Raw genomic sequence first — 20,587 nt, 5'->3', positions numbered from 1 at the left:
TTTATTTTTATATAAATATGTATGTTATTTATATATAATGAATGCTATATTTGTATATAAATGTACACACAAAAGAGAGTTGGAAGGTGTTAAATAAACATGATTAATATCTTCCATCACTACAAAATATGAATTTGAGCATATTCTAACAGAAGTAAATAGGTTGATACTCTTATGGAAATCATATCAGAATAACTGTGGACAGGCTATCTACTAAGGGGGAGTGAGGCCAAAATTAACCTCAAAATAAAAAGTAAGAAATAATAGTAAGAAGAACTACAACAGCTTCAACATGATCTATATAAATAAGCTACTAAGGCTAAAAAAATAGGAAACTTAAAAAGACAAGGATATTGATCATCATCATTTCTTTCTAAAGTTTAACCAATATAAAACAAATACTACAAGGAGGAAGGAGTCCAAAAGAGCCCAGAATATGTGGTAGCCAGGAGATACTTGATCTTACCAAGTAGATGGTATCCAAGGGCAACAAAGATTTAAAATACAAAATAATTTGTAAACACTGCAGAGGAAAATTGGAGAGATTACAAGTAGTATTGCCTTTTAAAGCAGCAGAGTAGTCTAGAGAAAGCTTTGATGCATGAAACAGGGCTAAATAACAAATAGAATGTAATTTTTAAAAAATGACAGTGTTTCTTCAGTAATCAATTTTCATCAGGAGCAACAGAGGAACCATTGTATTTGGGTCCCTATATCCCAGTTCCCAGTGTGCTATTCAAAGAAATAGAAATGCCACTAGAAAGATTAAAATGGGGAAGAGTGGCTGGACATACTAAGAAAATCTATGCTGCAAGAGACACAGTCTTGAAACTCTTGAGGTGATCACGTTAAAAGATATGTGTGAATATGTCTATATAACCATACATATGTGTAAAGGAAAAAAGATAACATGATCATGAGAACATAAGTAATTACCATCTCATGCTTTTTTCGTTTTTATAACATCTTTACTAGAATTATCTACATGCATGTTGAACGTATCTTTGATGAAGATATGAGCAGGGAACATGCAATCTTTAACAAATGATTCTCTGTAACCAACCATATCTCTAAAGTCACACATTTGACTAAAATGTCCTTAGACTACAAGAACCTGCTGTTTATTATTGATTTCAGAAAGTAAGCAATCAAAAAAGCCTTTGGTCTACTAAAGCAAAATTCAGCCTTAAAGGGTCTCTTCTAGCAATGAGTCTCTCAATTATATGCTAAGCATAGAAAAGATTCCTTTATGATTCAGTCACCTAGATAACTTTGTTTTATGATCCTCTGATTATTGAGGTCAAGCAAGACAAAACAAAAAATGTATGCTTGCCTAAAGCAATTTGTCATTGTCATGGAGAATATCTTTCATAGGAACTAAATGGAAAAGAGTTCCTTGTAGATGATGGTGTTCCTGCTGGTAGCTTACATTGTAATTTAATCAATTCCCAGAATATTACTGAGCCTCCTTCATTAGATTAATGATTACTAAAAACATGTCATATATTGGCAATATCAGAAGCATATGAAAAAGGAATTCCTCAATTGATAAGTGGTCAAAGAAACAGTTCTCAGAAGAATTGCAGACTACTAATGAACATATGAAAGCATGTTCCAAATCACAGCTAATACCAGTCAGTCCTGAGGTTTGACCTTGTTCAGTCATGTCTAACTCTTTGTGACTCCATGGACCAGGCTGTCCATGAGGTTTTCTTGGCAAAGATGCTGGAGTGCTTTACCATTTCCTTCTCCAGTGGATTAAGGCAAGCAAAGGTTAAGTGACTTGCCCAGGGTCACACAGCTAATAGGTATCTGAAGCCGAATTTGAACTCAGAACTTCCTGACTCCCAGTGCTCTATCCACTGTGCCACCTAGCTATCTCTTTGAGACTACAAGCCAACAAATTGGCAAAGATTACACAAGATGGCACTGGTCAGTGTTGAAGAGGTTGTATAAAGATGAGGACATGCTCTATTGGCACTGTGAATTGGTCAAGCAATTTGAAATTATGAGAAAAAAATGACTAAAATGTCCATATTTTTAATCCAGAGATTTCACTGCTAAGGCATATACCTCAAGAAGTTCAGACATAAAAAGAAAAGCCTCATATATATCTAAATATTTATAGCAGCACTTTTTATAGTAGCAAAGAACTGGAAACAAATTGGATGACCTTTAATTGGGGAATGTCTAAACAAGTTGTGGTATATGAATTTAATGGTTTAGAAAACAGTGCAGTGATTTTAACTGTCTCAAGCTGTTTTCTGGTACATATTTTCAGCATTTTTTTTCCTTGTGATGCTTTGTGTTTACAAATCTTGGACAAGTAAAATCCCTAAGGAATCAAAATTGTGGGTGAAACAAGCAACAATGGAAAGATGGTTTAGTTGTAAGAGACAGCTAGATGCACAGTGGTTAGAGCACTGAGCCTTGAGTTAGGAAGACCTAAGTTCAAATCCTGCATCAGACACTCACAAGCTGTGTGACCATGGGCAAATCACTTAACCTCTGTTTGCCTCAGTTTCCTTGTCAGTGGAATAGGAATAATAATAATGCCTACCTCCCACAATTATTGTGAGGAACAAATAATATAATATTTGTAAAGTGTCTAGCACAGTGCCATGGCATGTAATACCTATTATTATTATTAGGGAGAAGCATGCAGGCTACAACATATTTTCAATCATATCCTATACTAACGTGGCAAAAAAGGCAATGAGGAAATTAGATTATGATTAGAAAAAGAAGTCATCTCATCATCTGGTGATCAGCTCCACTGAAACCTATGAAATGTTTTTTAAAAAAAAATTAGAGGAAAGCCACTGGCACATTGGAAGGATCAACTGTGGACAATGTGTGGAGGGCCATGGACAAGAATTCTACAGGATGGGGGAAAAAAAAAGAAAACATTTTTTATCTGCCATAATAGAGTTACCTGCATTGATGAAATCATGATTTTTTTCTTCCTTCCTTCCTTCCTTCCTTTCTTTCTTCCCTTTTTTTCTTTCTTTCCTTCTTTCTTTTTAATGAACAATAGGCAAGAAAGGGAAGCAAAGTGGTTTAATTTATAGAAAGACCATTGGACTGAGAGGATACCCACTTTCTAGTACTAATTCTGTTATTCACTCATGTGATGTTGGGCAAGTCACTTAAATTCTGTGACCTCAATTTTTATCATTGAAAAATGAGGATTATTATTATTATTATTTATGATTCCTTTCACTTAAAAAAAGGGATCTTTGGATCTCATAAAGAATTTGCACCAGGCTAGTGAAGCATTGCTGAACAGAATTCCTTTGGGACTTATTAGCATGGTAATAATTTTTATGTAAATGAATACTTCTAAAGTGCTTGAAAACAAACACTTGTAATCTTATTTATACCATTAATTTCTCTAGCAAATTGTTTCCTTTATAATACAAAGGTATGTTTAAGCTCATCCCAGGCCCAGAGTATTACAGCTTTGGAATATGGAATCTCCAAATAGGTTAACAGTTTGCCAACCAATTAATGAGCAATATACATATAAATACATGTATATCCCTAGCTTTATAACCTGTAAAAACTAACGATGCTATTAGTTTGTCATTAACCATAAATTATAGCTAAATCATAGAACTGAAAAGAGCCTTAGAGATCATCTAGTCCAACTAGCCTCAGTTTCTTCATCAGTAAAATGATCTTTAGTGATCTTAGAAAGTCTTAGTATTCCAAAAAGAATGCTATTTGCATGTATTTTTGTCATAGTTAGCCATTTGTTTTGGTATTCCATCATCAATCACGATTACTATTACCATAACTGACATTTATGTGGTGTTCTAATGTATCAAAAGCTTTTTTACATGCATCATTTAATTCTAGCCATATACCAACCTTGTGAGAGAAAAATAATAAGTATTATGCCTATATTATTAATATGGAAACTGAAGTTGAAATATGTCTAGACATTCTGTAGGTGTCAGAAGGCATAGAGATAAGAATTGTTCTTCCTGGCACTAAGAGAACAGAGCAGTATGGGCAGAAGTTACAAAAAAAAATTTAGGCTTATTATAAGAAAAAAAAAACAACTTACAATCAGAGCTAGCTAAAAGTGAAATAGATGGGGCAGCTAGGTGGCACAGTGGATAGAGCACCGGCCCTGGATTTAGGAGAACCAGAGTTCAAATCCGGCCTCAGACACATAACACTTACTAGCTGTGTGACCCTGGGCAAGTCACTTAACCCCATTGCCTAGCCAAAAATAAAAGTGGAATAGACTGCCTCAGCAGGCAACTGATTTCCCTTCACTGATGCTCCTTAGGTGTATACTGGGGAACTACTTTTCAGGTATGTTGTAGAAAGGATTCTCTTTTAACCATCATTTGGTCTACATGGACACTGAGATTCCTTCCAGCTCTGAATTTCTGTGATTCAGAATCTTTACAAAGCTCTTCAAAGTCCTGTCTTCTGTCTTAAGGTTCCTAATTTCATAAACCTACCTTTACTCTTAGCAGATGACCTCTCTTTCCATTTGCTGCAATTGAGGTCATTTAATATGAACTTGCTTAATTTTATTACTCTATATCTCTCAGTGACCTTTCCCATTATCTGCCTTCCAGCCTGAGGAAGAGATAGGCCTCTTACTTAGCAAAATGTATCCCTCCACTTATACTCTCAGTGCCTTCCTCTCACATCCCTATAATCTTACTCACTCATGATCCCCCATGTGATCTCTAATATCTCCTTACTTCTCAAACTGATAATATACTGAGATTTCTCTGTCCTAAACATTTTCCCTTGAATATGCTATCATTTAAATCTCTCTGTGTCTCTCTTTCTCTTTTTCTGTCGCACACGTGCCATATATCTAGAGAGTGTGATCTCTGTTTTTACCCTCTTCCTCAAATACTCACTCCTTAATCCCTTGAAATCTGGCTTCCATCTGCACTATTCTACTGAAGTAGCTCTCTCCAGAGTCACGAATGAAGTCTTTCTTGCTAGATTCAGTTACCTCTTTTTCTTTCCTTATCCTTCCTGACTTTTCTGTTACATTTACTTCTATTTACCCCTCCCATTCTCCTTGATTATCTTCATTTTTGGCTTCCATGACATTGCTTTCTCATATTTCTCCTAACTCTCTAACCATCCATTCTAGGTCTCTGTCAATTCCTCATCTTCCTTCTTTCCCTTAAACATTAATGCTTCCCAAGATTCTGTTCTTGTTTCTCCGTTATAGCTGCCCCTACTTTGTGAGCTCTTTCATTGCTACAGCTTCAATTATTCTCACCCCCATTCCTTTTACAGGAGACTTCCCGGTCTATTTTTCCAACTCTTAATTTTCCATGTTCCTGGTCCCATATCTCCAGTGGTATGATAGCTATCGCCTCGTGGGTGTTCTGCTGGAACCTTAGACTCAATATGTCAAAAACTGAACTCATCTTATCCATGAAACCTGTCTCTCCTCCTAATTCTCTTTTTATCAATGATACCACATTTTTAGATTTATATTCTTGGAATCAATCATATTTGACACTTCTTTCCCTTTCCTTCCCCCCAACCCAACATCCAATTACAGACAGTTCTCACTTTACATAAATTCACATTATGCAAATTTGACTTTGCATAAAGAATTCTGAAAGAAATCCAACTGAGAATTCTGAATGAGAATCTGATTGAACTAATAGCTACAAAGATTTTAGAAGAAAGGGAAGCTTTAGAACTCAAGGTTGAACCAAAAAGGTTCACAATGAAACAGTTGGCAAAAACATTTCATCATTTGAGTGATTTTTTTTTCTTTTACTGAAAAGAAGTATCCAAATGCTTCAAGATTTTTAAAGGTTCAAAAACTAGTTGAGAATAATATTGCTTGCTATTGTCAGATATATGAGGGGAAAAAAAAGAGTGCCACTGTCCAAACATTTCTCGATAGCTTCATAAAAAAATGTGCTGCCAACCACCAGTTATAAAGACTAGGTGCAGAAGGGGCGACATACTATACACCTATGTTAACTTTATTGTATAGTATTGTGCAGGCTTTATCCTTAACTTTACCATTCGTTTAACAATTTTGTCTATTATCATGGTATAGTAGTTAATATGACTGCATTTTAGTACATTTTACAACTTGCTTAAAGGAATATTATTTTGTGTATGCCTTTGTTAAAGTGGGGGGGTAGGTGCAAATTCACATTATGTAAAAACCACTTTATGTAGAAGTCTGTAGAAGGGCCTACTTATGTAAAGTGAAAACTATCTATATTGACCAAGGTCCACTCAGCATCATGTCTTGCATCTATGTCTTCCTTTCCACTCTTCCAGACATCCTGGTTTGGGCCTTCATCTCTTCTCACCCAAACTACATGTAATTGTTTACTATATGTAATAATTTATTCACTGAACTTCTTGCCACCAGTCTTTCTCCTCTTTAATTCTTCACAACACTGCCCAAATAATGTTCCTAAGGTATTGCACTGAACATGCCTTCCCAATACTGAAAACAATCAATGGCTTCCCAACACCTGTTGAATCAAATATAAATTCTTTGCATTCAATGCCCTATATAGACTGACTCCAGTATATATATTTTAGCATGATTTCACACTATTTCAGTTCATCTGTTCTGTTTCAGCCAAATTGGACTACTCTCTGCTTTCCATCTTGTGTCTTGTCTTCTCTCATTCCTTTTTTTTTCCCCTTCCTTCTTGCCTAAAATGTTATTCTCCCACCACTGCATCTACTTATTGAAATCTTTCCTTTAAGGGCCATCTCAAGTCCTATCCTTCTATGACGTTTTCCTTGACTTCCTCAGATTAACATTCCTTGTACCTTTCAAACTCTCCTTTGTGTTCTAATTATTTGTACACAATATCTTTCTCACTCTCTCCCTGTCCTCTGTTGGATTGATACTTGTTGGATCTATCTTTTATTCTCAGTGTCTTGTATAGATTTGTGCTTAATAAATATTTGTGAGATTCTAAAATGAAAATTTGGATCTTTTATTTGTGATTTCATTTTCATGATTTAGGTTTAATCAGTTCTTTTTTACTTGCATGGGATCTACAGGAACCCTTTCATATTCGATGATTTGAGATATTTTCTGTGCCCCACCATATTCTTCTCACCCCTTTTCCCTCAGCATTGACTTTATTTTTTTACTAAACCCTCTGAAGTGCAGGAGCACTTAGAATGTGAGGTGAAGAACATGTGAGTTTTATGAAACTCACTTTTAGCTAAGTTCATTTTTTTAAACTTTAGAGGTCAACCAAGATAGATTAGACATGTGTCAGGAGTAGGAAAAGAGCACCAGAAGACACCCAGCTTCATAATATCTTCTTCCCTATATAATCTCATCATCTTGAGATTCATTTAAATTAACCATCTTTTGATTTTGGATGCAATTAGTCTGATAATATTAGGTTCAGGAGATGACTTACAACTTTGAATCAGATAAATTAATTAGATCAATACTAATCAATACAAAGGAGAAGCCTTAAGCCTCTGGCAACAAGAAAAGGAGATCCCATGTTGGAGCAGGTCATACTATGTCAGGCTTCTCTCAGCTAACCTTCTTCCCTTTGGATTCCTTAAACTGCTATTTTTTTCCATTATTTTGAATTCTTGCAAATTTCACTACCCAACACCAAGAATGCTGAGGAACTACCCTTTATTCTAAGGGAGTTAATTGTAGTCAGCTTTAAATCCCAGGCATGCTTCTGGGCTGCTTTTCATCAGTATGTTCTCAGGGAATTCAGACTAATATTAATTTAGATTTAATGTCAGTCTTTTGCAAAATATAACTAAAGAAGGTAAAAAAATTTTAATCATTTAGTGCATTCTTTAGAAATGATTTTTAGATTAACAAGTACTATGTTATTTTGACACTACTTTCATGCATTGTACAGATAATGAAGATTCATTCACATTTAAAGATAGAGGTAGCTCTACAATTCTATGAATCTGTGAGTATATAGCAGAGACATAATTATATTTGGGCAATAGGGGGCATTCTGAGTACAAACAGGAAAATCTTTCGTAGAACAAGATCTATAGGAGAGCCTCAGAAAACGGACTTGTTATCAGAAATAAAATTTGCAACATTTCCCACCTCTGCCACTATTTATCAGATTTATAACACCATTCCACAGCAAGGATATGCAACTAACGATTCAGTGGCATTTAGCTTCTCTAGACATGGTCCCCTTTCTCTTTGTATGAAAACACAACTTATCATCAGGGCAGAATTCCTTGAATAACATGGTAACTTTTACGGTCTTCAAAAATTCACCATCAGAAGGAGCCTTCTGCATTGTATGTGGGACTTTTTATGCCCTTGGGTTACCATGAGATTGCATCAATTGAGACAGGGGCCAATCAAGTTCCAGGGACATCTTTGTTGCTTTTTAGGGAAAACTAATTCCTATTGTGGGAAACAAAAGAAGTCTAGTCCTGCCATGGACTGGAAGGATTATTAAAACTTCATATACTTTAATATAGTGAATTAGAAGAGTGCAAACAACTCTAGGTGTGTGATCCTATGAAACTTTTTTTTGTACTTACTGCTTCCTCAAGTAGGAATGCCTTTCTGAATCCTTACCCTCCTTCACAATTTAGCCTCAGGTATAGCCTCTTCCATTTTTAACTTCCCTTAATCCCTCCAGTTGAAAGTACTCTCTTTCCACTTCAAATATTCGAGGAGTACTTTGGTTTCATCTCTCCTTTAATACCAACCTTTTATTTTACTTGCCCGTGTGCATGTTGCATCCCTTCTAATAACAACATAAGTACCTTGAAGCCAAGGACTGTCATTTTAGCTTTATGTCTCCACTGCCTTACCCTTACTTAGTAGGAGTGTTCAATACTTGTTAAACTGACCCATTTGGAGATACCCAGGGCCCATCTTGAAGGCTGCCTTACTCTTACAATTATTAAGCTGGTCATGAAGTGTAAGTGTATGTATAAACAGTTGTATAAGTGTTTGGTAGTGTTTACTATTACTTCATTAGAAGGACAAATACTGAAGCTGAAGCTTAAATATTTGGCGACCTAATGAGAAGACAAGACTCTTTGGAAAAGACTATGCTAAGAAAGCTTGAAGGCAAAAGGAGAAGGGGATGGCAGAAGATGAGATGAATAGATAGTGTCATGTAAGTAATGAACATGAGCTTGGAAAGACTTCAAGAGATAGTGGAGGACAGAAGGGCTTGGCGTGCTATGGATCATGGGGTCATGAAGAGTTGGTTACAGCCGAATGACTGAACAACAATTACTTAAGAAAAGTTGGAGTGATTCTAAAGTAGCATTAAATGTTTTCTGCCCTCTTGACTCCTGTCTGAAACTTTTTTTGTGTTGATTCAGCTGAATGGAAGAGAAAGAACATGTGTTATCCACCTTTCCAGCATCTCCCATCACATTGTGGTCGGAACACTTAGACACGTACCAATAGTCAGTGAAAACTGTGTATGTGTAGTTTGATGCTGATTGGCACTTCATTATTATTCTGTAAGTGATAGAATGAGAGAGAGGTAGTGGTCTCCTTCAACAGTTATATGTGATTCTGTCTACTTCAAGTGTCCAGTTCATATAAAACGTATGCATTTGGCTTCAGTGACAAGTTTTTGAATGTGTAGGCATTGTAAAAAGACCTGGCTAACAAGTCTTATCTACACTCTTTGGTTTGTTCCTGCAGTTGCTATTTTCAGAGTATGTGCCTGAAAAAGAGTCAACCTATATCTAGTGAAAGCATGTGAAGTCATTTGGGTGATCTATTGAATTTCATTGCCCATATTGCTGTTGAAGCAAGATCTTCTAATATTTAGCCTTTTGTAGGTGAAATAAGACTTAGTACAGTATTAACCATTATCTTGGGAATATATGAAGATAAATTTGAGGCTGTCATTGAATTGTAACTACACCATTACATTTTGTAAAAGTAGCCTGATTCATTAAACTCCATGGTAAACTTCAAATGTGAATGAAGCCTTAAGACAAACTTTTATAGATGTCTTTTCACTTTATTAACTCTAAAATTAAGAGAACAAAAGGGAACACTTGTTTTTTCAGTGTATTAAAGGAACTGTAGTTTTGGATACTTATAGTCAAACTGGATTTTTGTTATTCAGTTCAACATTATGTATATGATGAATATCTCCAAAATAAAACTTTCTGAGCTAATACATGCAAAGCGCTGTGCTAAGTCCATGTATACCATGGATTCATACTGTGGTTGTGTCACGTAGTACCTATGTTACTTTGTCAAAATTACCCTGAGTATCAGTTTTTTGGTTTTTTGTCTGTAAAAGATGGAGTTTAGCTTCCAAGATTCCTTCCATCTCTAAATCTATGATATTAAGACCAAATACCCCTTCTTTGCCATCAAGAAGCTTTCATTTCTAAGTAGGAAGACAAGTTTCTTTGAGGCAAGTGAGTATTTTAGACTCTTTAAAATATGTACGTAGATTCAATTCATTACGGCCTTGGAATTTCCTAAGACCATTATTTTTGCTCTGGAACATTCCTTAGATACAATGTTATTGTGTTAAGCTGATATGGTTGAGAAAAGCAAGCTTAGTTCCTGATTCTCTTTTAAAGCTAATTTTCCTGTTAAAATTACTTTGATGAGCAGATCATAAGTAGTTATGAAAAGATAGTAAGCTGTGACAAAACAAATACATTGTTTGATTTAGAGAAGTGACAAGTATTTTTCAGTTCATTGTACTTTTCATATCACTTATGTGAATACTTAGCCTTAATATATGTTTTTTTAAAAAAAATTATCAGGTAACCTTTTTCATCTGAGCACTCCAAAGTCGTTTTCAAGCATTAATTTATGAACTTCACAATATAATAGGATATGGAAAAATGTATTTTCCAGCTTTTAGGAGTGAAGGCTCTCTTTTTTTCAAAGTATAAATTTCTTACCAGTATAATGAGATAAAACATTTGCATAGTATCTTTAGTTTTTAAATCTCTAAGGATATAATTTCACTCTAATATCTTTGCTACATACATATTTCTTCAATCACTTCTGAAGTGGAATATAGCAATTACCTGTTACTGGCCATAAAAATGTGCTTGAGGTCAGTTTTTTTTTTTAAAGGAGTAACCAATTCATAATAGGGAAAATTCAGTTAAAGTAACAGCAAATAGAGAACCTGTGCTGTTGCCTTAACTAATACAGGTATAGTTCAAATTGGCTATAACCATATTTGATCCCTGCCTACCATTGAATTGTTTTCTAATTTTTAGACAAATGACTTGACATGTAATACAAGCTTTGTTTATTTTTTAAATTAGTACAGCTAATGTAGTGTCAGACAATGCCATAATATTTCAGAATTAATGTTGAAACTTTTAGATGCAAAACTCTGTAAAGACTTTTCTGCATTTATTTCATTTTTTACCAATCTTACATTAGATTGCTATAGCATTTGGCACTGTACTTACAGTGCTACAAAAAAAAATGTGAATGCTGTCACCCTGGAAATGTTGCTTCAGATTAAAGTGTTTTCATTATCACAGTGCACATGTAATAAAGGTTAGTATCCAACTTGTCTAAAATTATAAAATAAGTATATTCTGACAGCCTTTACCTTACAAACATCTGCCTTATAAACAACTTTTCCATATGATTGGCTGTCTCCCATACTCCTGGTAATTAAAAATATTAATAGAGGAACTTGCTAGTGGTGCAACTTTAATATTCTGAAGCACTTTGCAGTAGAGCAGGAGTCCACATGAGAGCTGCCTTCACTCCTGCAGCCCTTGTCCTCCCTTTGGCTCTGCAATGCCCTATAAAGGAACCCCTACAGGAATCTTTCACTCTTCCTGCTCAAAAGATTGGCAGCTCTTCAAAGTGCTGCTAGGAGGGGAGCTGTCTGTGGAAGCCAAGGGAGTCTTGTTTCTATTTTCAGACCGTAGGGACAGGGATACTTGCTCTGCTGAAAGAAAAAGGAGAATATTTTCTCACAGGGTCATGTTAAAGGAAAGTGCTTATCAATAATACTCTAGTTAGAGAGTTAGCATGATGTAGTGGATAGACAGGCACATGGTCAGAAAGAGTTGAGCTTCAGTTCAGACGTATACTAGAAGTGTAACCCTGAGCAAGTTACTTAACCCCTGAAAATTCTCTTAAGACTATAAATTGCAGAGCAATTGCTATTTATGTTAGTAACAGTTTCCTCACCTAGCATTCTGTGTACCACTGAAGTTACAGATCTGGACAAAGAATTCACACTAATAACATAGTTGGGAAGAGGATATATGTACAAAATGATAAATAGGAATATAAGGTAGCAAATTTTAAGTGCTAAATTGGTAGTTCACAAGTTGGAATTTGGAATATATTTCCCCATAGAAACAGTGTTATAAATGTTGGTTAGGTTCAGAGTTTGGTTATATTTTGGGTTAAATAAATTCTCATAGGATGTCTTGACAACCAAACAATGAGGACACTACTCTTTTAAAAGTACATAATACATTAAGCATATAAATTGCTAGAAAAATGCCTTGTCTACATTTTACCTCCCAAACTATAACCCTTTCAACTATCTAGATGAAAGTCAAGATTCATTTTGTGTATATAGTGGCCATTGTATAATGTAACCTGGCCAAGCAACATCCTGATGTCATGGATTAGATGAGAGTATCTCAGACTGCAGGTTAGAATCCATTGTAGAAATTAGATTTAGTTGGGGTGAGGGTTCTATTGCAGTCAGTAGTTGTTCCTTTTAAAATGAATGCACAGCACGGCAAATATAGTAGATAATTTGTTTCCATCTGTATGTACTCTGAATTTAACTTTATATTTGAAAATTTATTTTTACACTAATTTTACTTAGAGTTAGTTGATTTAAAGAGAATTGATTTGTGTATACATCTTGAGTATTTGTAAGTATTCAGAAAGTATATTTATTTTAGTTACAGACATTTCTCAAAATATAGCATTTTTCTGCATAGACCTTTTCAAATAAATGCAACATACTCATTGAATCATGTAAGTTTTATAGGAAAGAAAAATAAATACTTGTCTGTTAACAATGTATTTCTTTATCATACATGTAGGTTCTCTTGGCTAGCAGTTTTGTACCAGTTTATGCAGGCCTGAAAGCAGTGGAATATAAAGGAGAGGTAATATTTTTACATATTCAAAGATACTCCTTTTATTAACAAATTTTTCTTGAAACATCCAATTTTAGAATTGTCCTGAAGGTATTAAAATGTTCTATGAATTAATTCATAAATAGTTTTGCTTCCTTACTTTAAGAGAAGAAAATTCAAATCCTAGGAGAATCATATACATTTTTATGTAAAGATTTAAAGAAATGCTAACTTAAAAGATTTTATTTGAAATTAATGATTGCCTGAAATAGACATGTTTTTAAATACATAATGTATTTGCTTAAAAATAATTTCAAAATTAATATATAGATCAAATGTCTCAATATCATTTTTTTCCATTTCTGTGGTTGCACTTTATAAGCGTGTCAATGCTTTAAACATCTTAAAGCTTAACTTAATTGATTCTCATGAAATCAGTATCTTGAGTTTGATCATTAAAGAGGTTATTTTGTATTACTGTGTTCCATAGGAGTAGTTTGTACTTCAAATTCTTTCTTCTCTAACTCTTCCTGGCTTTTTATAAAGTATGTGCATTTGGTCTTTAGAAGGTAGGGTAGTAAAATATGGTTAGTTATTTCAAATTCGTTACTAATATTGGAGAAAAAAAACAATAACTCAAACCACATATACTGGTTAATGGTAATATTATCTTTTTAAAGGAGTTCAAGTACATTTTTGTGCTATTGGGAAATAGTATTTTTGAAAAAATAAAATAGGATGTTCCAGGAGAACTAGCACCTCAGGTGTGAAGCCTTGCTAAGACCTTTTCAGGGCTGTTTATCCACCTTTGATATCTACCTGTCACTCAACTCTCACCTGTGGCTACAAGAAGATATAGCATGCACAGCAGCCACACCCCGGTAAGACTGTCTCAGCAGATGGGCTAAACCAGGTTGAGGAGAGTTAGGGGGATGTCTACTCCAAGCATATGAAGACTTCCCCCAGTAGAAGGGGCAGATGAGAACACTTTATTCCAGTGGCCATGAAGGCATCTGAAGGCAGTCACTGTGGAGTATTTAGAGCTTAGTCAGACTTAAAAGACAGCAAGGTCATCTACTGCATCCCAAGCCATTGCCAGTCCTCCTGACTGTTGTCTTGCCATTGGACTTTGATGACTCTGGAAGAGAGATTGAGGCAGACAACTTTGTGCAACTCTGCCTCACTTAAATCCAGTTCAACCAAATCAGGACATCATCTGTGACGTCATTAGTTCTATTAAAAAAATGGCAAACAACAATTTCTGAAGAAATAGTTTTGTTTTTCAGAGAGTTATATAGTATCCTCTATATTATGTCACATGGATGGTCTTTTGTGGTTTCTTTGGTTGACTTGATCTAAAAAGTCAATCAGTGAGCCAAAAATTATATTTTTAAGAAATTGCCTTTGGTCTGTTAATTGTTCTTTATATTTGAGAGTGCTGCATAGAAGTCAAATTTCTTAATCTAGTCTGAAAAATAAGTTGGTAATGAATGGAGTTCACCTAAGTTGTGTCATTTCTACTCATTTTCTTTTCTGTTTCTTCTAACTGGTAAGCAAAGAAAGACGCAAGAATAGAAAAATGTTTAGGAAGGAGTAGTAGGAATGATGTGGAAACTGAGGAAAGGAAACAATAAAGCTCAGTGATGAAAAATAAGGAGGTGAAATCAAGAGGATTCATTGAGGAGATAGCAACGGAGAGCATGCAACTATAGTTCCACTTGGGTATGAGAAAGTACTTTCTAAGACTGTGGTAAATCCCATATCATACAGTATTGTTACTCTCCTTTTGTCAGTTGTTTCTGGTTCCCAGAGTAGGTTTCTTCTCAGGAAACCCTTGTCAAAGGACACTTCTCATTTTTGTCATCTTCGTGTCCCTGGTTTTTTCTAACAATGGTCCCAGCTAAAAGATATAATCCAATTTGCTATAAGTCATAATGTTGCACCATGTATATTGTGTCCCAGGTACAAATTTCTACTCAGACGTTTGGCCTGCTTTTACAGTGGTCCAGAGTTACAGATAAAATCTAAATTCTTAACTCGCCCAATCGATATCAGAAATAATTGAAAGCTTTATTCTGGTAAGATCCAAAGTAAGAATCTGTGTTGTACCTGAATTGTTTTGTCTTATATGTAATCTTAACATTTTATTATTTTTCTCCGTTTTGTCTCAGATTCCTTATCTCGATCTCAGTTGCAATGTAGAGAATATCTATAGTAACCAACTAGTTATAGTTATTTACTTCATGTATTGGTAGCCCAGGGCAAAAGTCAAAAATCACCTGTTGTAAGAGAATGGGCTTACTTCTACACTGATTTTAGTTAATTATCCTGTATTTGCTCATCCCTTTCCAAAGTCAAAACCTAGATTACTCCCGCAAATCTACCTTCTCCATTCCTGCTCTTGTGCTACAGAACACCATTGAAAAAAGTCATACAACTCTGATGACTGGGTCCACTACAAATTTATGTCATCCAATCTTAATCAAAACTTCACTAATGCATGCTATTACTTTTACTCTTCTCTAGTTGAATCAGTTTGCTTTCACCATCTGTTCTAAACATTCTTTCCTGAAGCTTCTTATAGCATTCTCTTCATACTCATTTAACAGAGTACCTTACCTCATACTTCATAGAAAAAATTGAGACCAATGTCATGTCACTCTTCTCCCCAGTTCCACACTTCAGATGACTTCAACATCATCCCCTGTTATTTCCTGTACTTAACAGCTTTGGCTGGTAAGATGACCTTTCTCCTTGCCGATCTCTACCCATTTCCTTGTGTCCTGGATCACATCCCCTCCTATTTCTTCCATGAACTTGCCCCTTGAATCATATTCTTCCTCATTTTTAACTTCGTTTTATCTACTGACTCCTTCTCTGCTTCCTACAGATATTCTGAGATCTCTTTCATCCTTTAAAAGCAAAAACAAACAAACAAATACTTCCCTTGACTCTTCCTTTCAAGCTGTCATTCTACATGCTTAGACAAAACCTATCTACGTCTTTTGCCTTTCCAGTCTGGTTTCTAAATGACTGAAATTGCTTTTTACAAGGTTATCACCATTTTTGCTGTTGCTGTTTTTTGTTTGATTGTTTTTAATTGAAATGCTGTGGTCCTTTTCGGTCCTCGTCTATCTTGTCTTCTTTTCAGGGTTTGACATTGTGGGCTAGCCCTGCCCCTTCTATATATTCTTCCTTCCCTGGATTTTGCTGATACTGCTCTGTTGTGGTTCTTTCCTATCTAGCTGACTCTTCTTTTTTAGTTTCCTTTATTGGATAATCCATGTGCATTCATCCCCATGCCTGAGTATCTCACAGAATTTTCTTCTAGCCCTTTCCTTTTGATCTTAGCAGTTCTTATGGATTCAGATGTTATGTCTATAAAGATAACTGCCAGATTGAAAGGTCCAGCCCTTAATCTGTTCCCTGAGCTCCAGTCCTGCATATCTATCTGATGCTGGTCATCTTCGCTTGGATATCCTATAGGCACTTTAAACTTAACATGTTCATGACGAAACTCATTTTCTTTCCCCTAAACCAGGGGTGGGGAACCAGCAGCCTCGAGGCCACATATGGCCCTCCAGGTCCTCAAGTGCAGCCCTTTGACTGAATCCAAACTTCACAGAACAGATCCCCTTAATAAAAGAATTTGTTCTGTAAAACTTGGACTTAGTCAAAAGGCCACACCCAAGGACCTAGAAGGCCACTTGTAGCCTCAAGGCCACAGGTTCCTCTGCCCTAAACCAAAGGTTTTTGATTTTTTTTTTTTTTTTGCATCATGGACACCTTTGGCTGCTTGGTGAAACTTACAGACCCCTTCTCAGAATAAATTTTTTCTTAAGACATGAAATATAGTACATCGAATTACAAAGAAAACCAATTATATCAAAATCTAATTATCAAAATATTTTTAAAACAAGTTCACGGACCCTAAGTCAAGAATATTTGCCCTAAACCTACCCTTCTTCCTAACTTCCCAGTTCTCCACTCACCTAGGTTTTAAACCAAGGAATCACTCTTACCCCCTTATAGCTAAGCATTTGCTAATTCATGTCATTTCTACCACCTCAGCATATCTTCCATTCATTCCTTTTTCTCCACACCTCAACCACCCTGGTTAAGGCCCTCATGGCCTGTCTCTTAGACAATACACTATCCTCTTAATTGATCTTTCTGCCTTGGGTTTCTCCCCACGGCAATCCATCTTTCCACACAGCTGCCAAAATGATTTTCCTAATACCCAAGTCTTATAATGCCTGCTCAAAATTCTTCTGGCATATAAAGCCCTTCACAACCTGGATAAAACATGTCTTTTCAGCCTTACACTCCCCAACCACTGCACTCCATGTTCCAGTCAAACTAATCCACGTGTACAACATTCTCTCCTACTGTCAATCTGTTTGTGCTGACTCTGCTGCATGCCTGGAAATGACTCTCTCAGTTATGCTTTTGGAATCCCTAATATCCTTCATGGTTCAACTGCAGCGCACCTCCTTAAAAAGATTTTTTTTTTCTGATTCCCCAGTGATCAGTGCCTTCCTACATAACTTTATGGTCATTTTGTATATTTCCTATATTTGTCTATGAATATATCATCACAGTAGGATGTAAGTTCCTTGAAGGCAGGAATTGTTTCTCTTTTGTATTTGTATCTCCTGTACCTAGCAATGTCTGGCCTTAGTGGCCTATTGCACATCGTTTATTTTATTGTATTTTAGAACTTTACTTGATTTTATCTCCCAGTGATTGTTACTTTCTGTCCCTAAGATGTTTGACTTCTTAGCCCTGGGATTAACTCCATGTTGCTGATCCTACACTATGACTTCTCACTTATTTTCTACTTTTTCCAGATTGTTATTTGACTATTTCTGTCTTACTGCAGATGTCTCAGATCTTACCTAAGTAGGCTCTGTCTAGAAACACGATGAATGTGTTGACCTCTGGCTCTGTTCCACCAACAGTAGAAGGATTGTAGTGTGTTTAGTCATGGGAAACTGCAGGTTTTGTTTTGTTTTGATATTTTTTGTGTAAGTAATGCATGATAATCTGTTTATTTTTTTATCCAACTATGTAACATCCTTATCTTACAGAAATTTCTTTGCTTACTTTTGACCTCCAGGGTTATTAGGAATAAACTACTGATCCCAAACCCTTATCCTTACCTAGCTCTCTTCTTGTCCTAAATCCCTACATGGCCAGTCTGGTATTTGAAGGCTAGCTTTTCTTTTCTTTTTTTAATAATAGATTTTATTTTAATTTAGTTTAGTTTTCAACATTCACTTTTGTAAGATTTTGAGTTCCAAATTTTTCCCCTCCTTTCCTCCTTTGCCTAAGACAGCAAGCTATCTGATACAAATTATACATGTACAATCATATTAATCATATTTACACATTAGTCATGTTGTGAAAGAAGAATCAGAACAAAAGGGAAAAATCATAAGAAAGAAAAAACAAAAAAAGTGAAGGTAGTATGCTTTAATCTGCATTCAGACTCCATAGTTACTTCTCTGGATGTGGAGAGCATTTTCCATCATGAGCCTTTTGGAATTGTCTTAGACTGTTGTTTTGCTGAGAAGAAAAGCTAGCTTTTATTTTGAGATTTCAGATATTAGTGTTTTAGCCCAGAACTACTGCTAAATACTGTGATTTTTTTTTTCCCCTTAGCTCAGGTAAATTGGTGCTCAAAGGTTCTGTTTAACAATTATCAGGGACATTTTCTTGAAAGATGATGTAAAGACTTTTTTCACTAAGAGGGTGTCTAAGAAAAGAGTAATCTAATAGTGTTATCCTTTTTTCTAAATTCTAGACCCAGTTTGCTTAGAAAATCTACAAATTTGCATTTTTTATCTCTTTCTTTTCAAACTCACGACCTCACTAGTTGTTAGAAACACGCTTGACACCAAAAATTTAGTATCAAGAAAAGTTTATTACAGAGAAAGTCCAGAGGATTTTTGGCCAGAAGCAGCTCCACTCTTCTTCAGGAGGAGAGAGCACTGAGTACAAAATCAAGAGTGCTTTTATGCAGTTAATTTCTGAGGGAAACCTCCTAGGCCTGGATTGGTTGTTCCTTCCCAGGTTACAACCTTGTTGACCTCAACCAGTCTGAGCTGGATCGGCCCTTATCTTGATTTTGGGGTCTTCTGGGAACCATCAACTTACTTCTTATTGGCTAAGCCCACCTGCAGTGTAACTGCTTCCTTGAGTTGTTTTTATAACTCTCCGAGCTATTCTACCTTTGTAGAAACTTAACCCTTGTCTAACTCTCACACTAGTCATATATTCGTTGACCTGTCTTAGAACTACCAGAAAAAAAAAACCTTATATTTATTTTGCATTCAAGGTTTACTATTGTACTATCTGTCATTTCCTCAAATCTCCAAAAAATAAAATAGGCAGGATTAATTTATTAATTTAACTTACTGAAATCTGTCCAGGAGCCACAGTCATGGAGAAGCATTTTTCTCCCATATTTCTCCCACACTCCTTTCCCATGTTGCCTGGCTCCAACTTAAACTATAAAGTTGGTAAAATTTATCTTTGGAGCCTTCACTTGTGCTGTACCTTCTTCCTTCCCTTTGGCATTCAGTGCCCCAGACTCTTCAGATACTCCACTCAATTTTTGCCACTTGTCAGAACTTTCCTTCTTTTTTCCCATGTAACTCCTTGTTTAGCTATCACCTTGAAATCTGACGAATCATCTCTAAGTGACTTCATGAGTTTTAGCCCTTTAGTTATATTTCAATTTTAGCAGATGACACCTAGAAATGAGAATCTGAACCTAAAGAAATTTATCTCTGCTGGTGGGTTTTCCAGCATCACCACAGCTTGTAGAAGAGTCCTTTTTAGTAAGGGAGCATTTTGCTTGCTTTCAAATCATGTCATATAAGCAGATATCTATTCTAATTATTCTTAAATCTGGTTCTATGTTCAGAAAATTTGTGACTTTTCTATAATTTTATTGTAATCCCCAAATTACAATATTGTCTACCTAGTTTTTTCCCCTAAAGTCAGCTGGTCTGTCAGTACATCAGTCACTCACTCAAGCATTTATTAAGGGTTGTGCGGTGCACAGTGCTAAGCTCTGGGGATACAAAAAGAGGGAGCAGACAGCCCATGCCCCCAAGGAGAGTTCCCTGCCTTCACAATCTAATGGGGGAGACGAGAAACAAATATGTTCAAACAAGCTACATACAAGATAAATAGGAAATAATTTAGGGGGAGAGGCAAAAGAATTAAGAAGATTTAGAAAAGGGTTCCTGTGGAAGATGGGATTTTATTTGGGACTTAAATGAAGCCTGAAGGCAGAGATGAGGAGAGAGAGCATTCTAGGAATGGAGGCCAGCTAGAGAAAGTATCAGGAGTCAAGAGATGGAATATCTTAGTCATGGAACAGAAGGGAGACCAGTGTCACTGAATCAAGGAGTATGTGGCAGGGAGTAAAGAGTAAGAAGACTGGAAAGATGAAGATGAGGGTGAGGAGCTATGTTATGAAACACTTTGAATGCCAGAGGAT

The 20,587-nt window shown here is 35.7% G+C and overlaps 1 protein-coding gene across 4 annotated transcripts in view; it reads left to right on the top strand.

The window, feature by feature from the left end:
* PNPLA4 (patatin like phospholipase domain containing 4) overlaps positions 1–20,587 on the top strand; it is a 46,766-nt gene that overhangs the window by 8,715 nt on the left and 17,464 nt on the right. For all 4 annotated transcript variants that reach the window (XM_027835411.1, XM_027835412.1, XM_027835410.1 and 1 more), the window contains exon 5: positions 13,039–13,104. In XM_027835411.1, coding sequence (XP_027691212.1) covers positions 13,039–13,104 — 66 coding nt within the window. The remainder of the gene's footprint in view (positions 1–13,038; positions 13,105–20,587) is intronic.

The sequence above is a fragment of the Vombatus ursinus genome, unplaced genomic scaffold (assembly GCF_900497805.2).
Source record: "Vombatus ursinus unplaced genomic scaffold, bare-nosed wombat genome assembly UNPS02014814.1, whole genome shotgun sequence".
Taxonomy (NCBI): domain Eukaryota; kingdom Metazoa; phylum Chordata; class Mammalia; order Diprotodontia; family Vombatidae; genus Vombatus; species Vombatus ursinus.
This window is presented reverse-complemented; position numbering and strand designations above follow the sequence as displayed.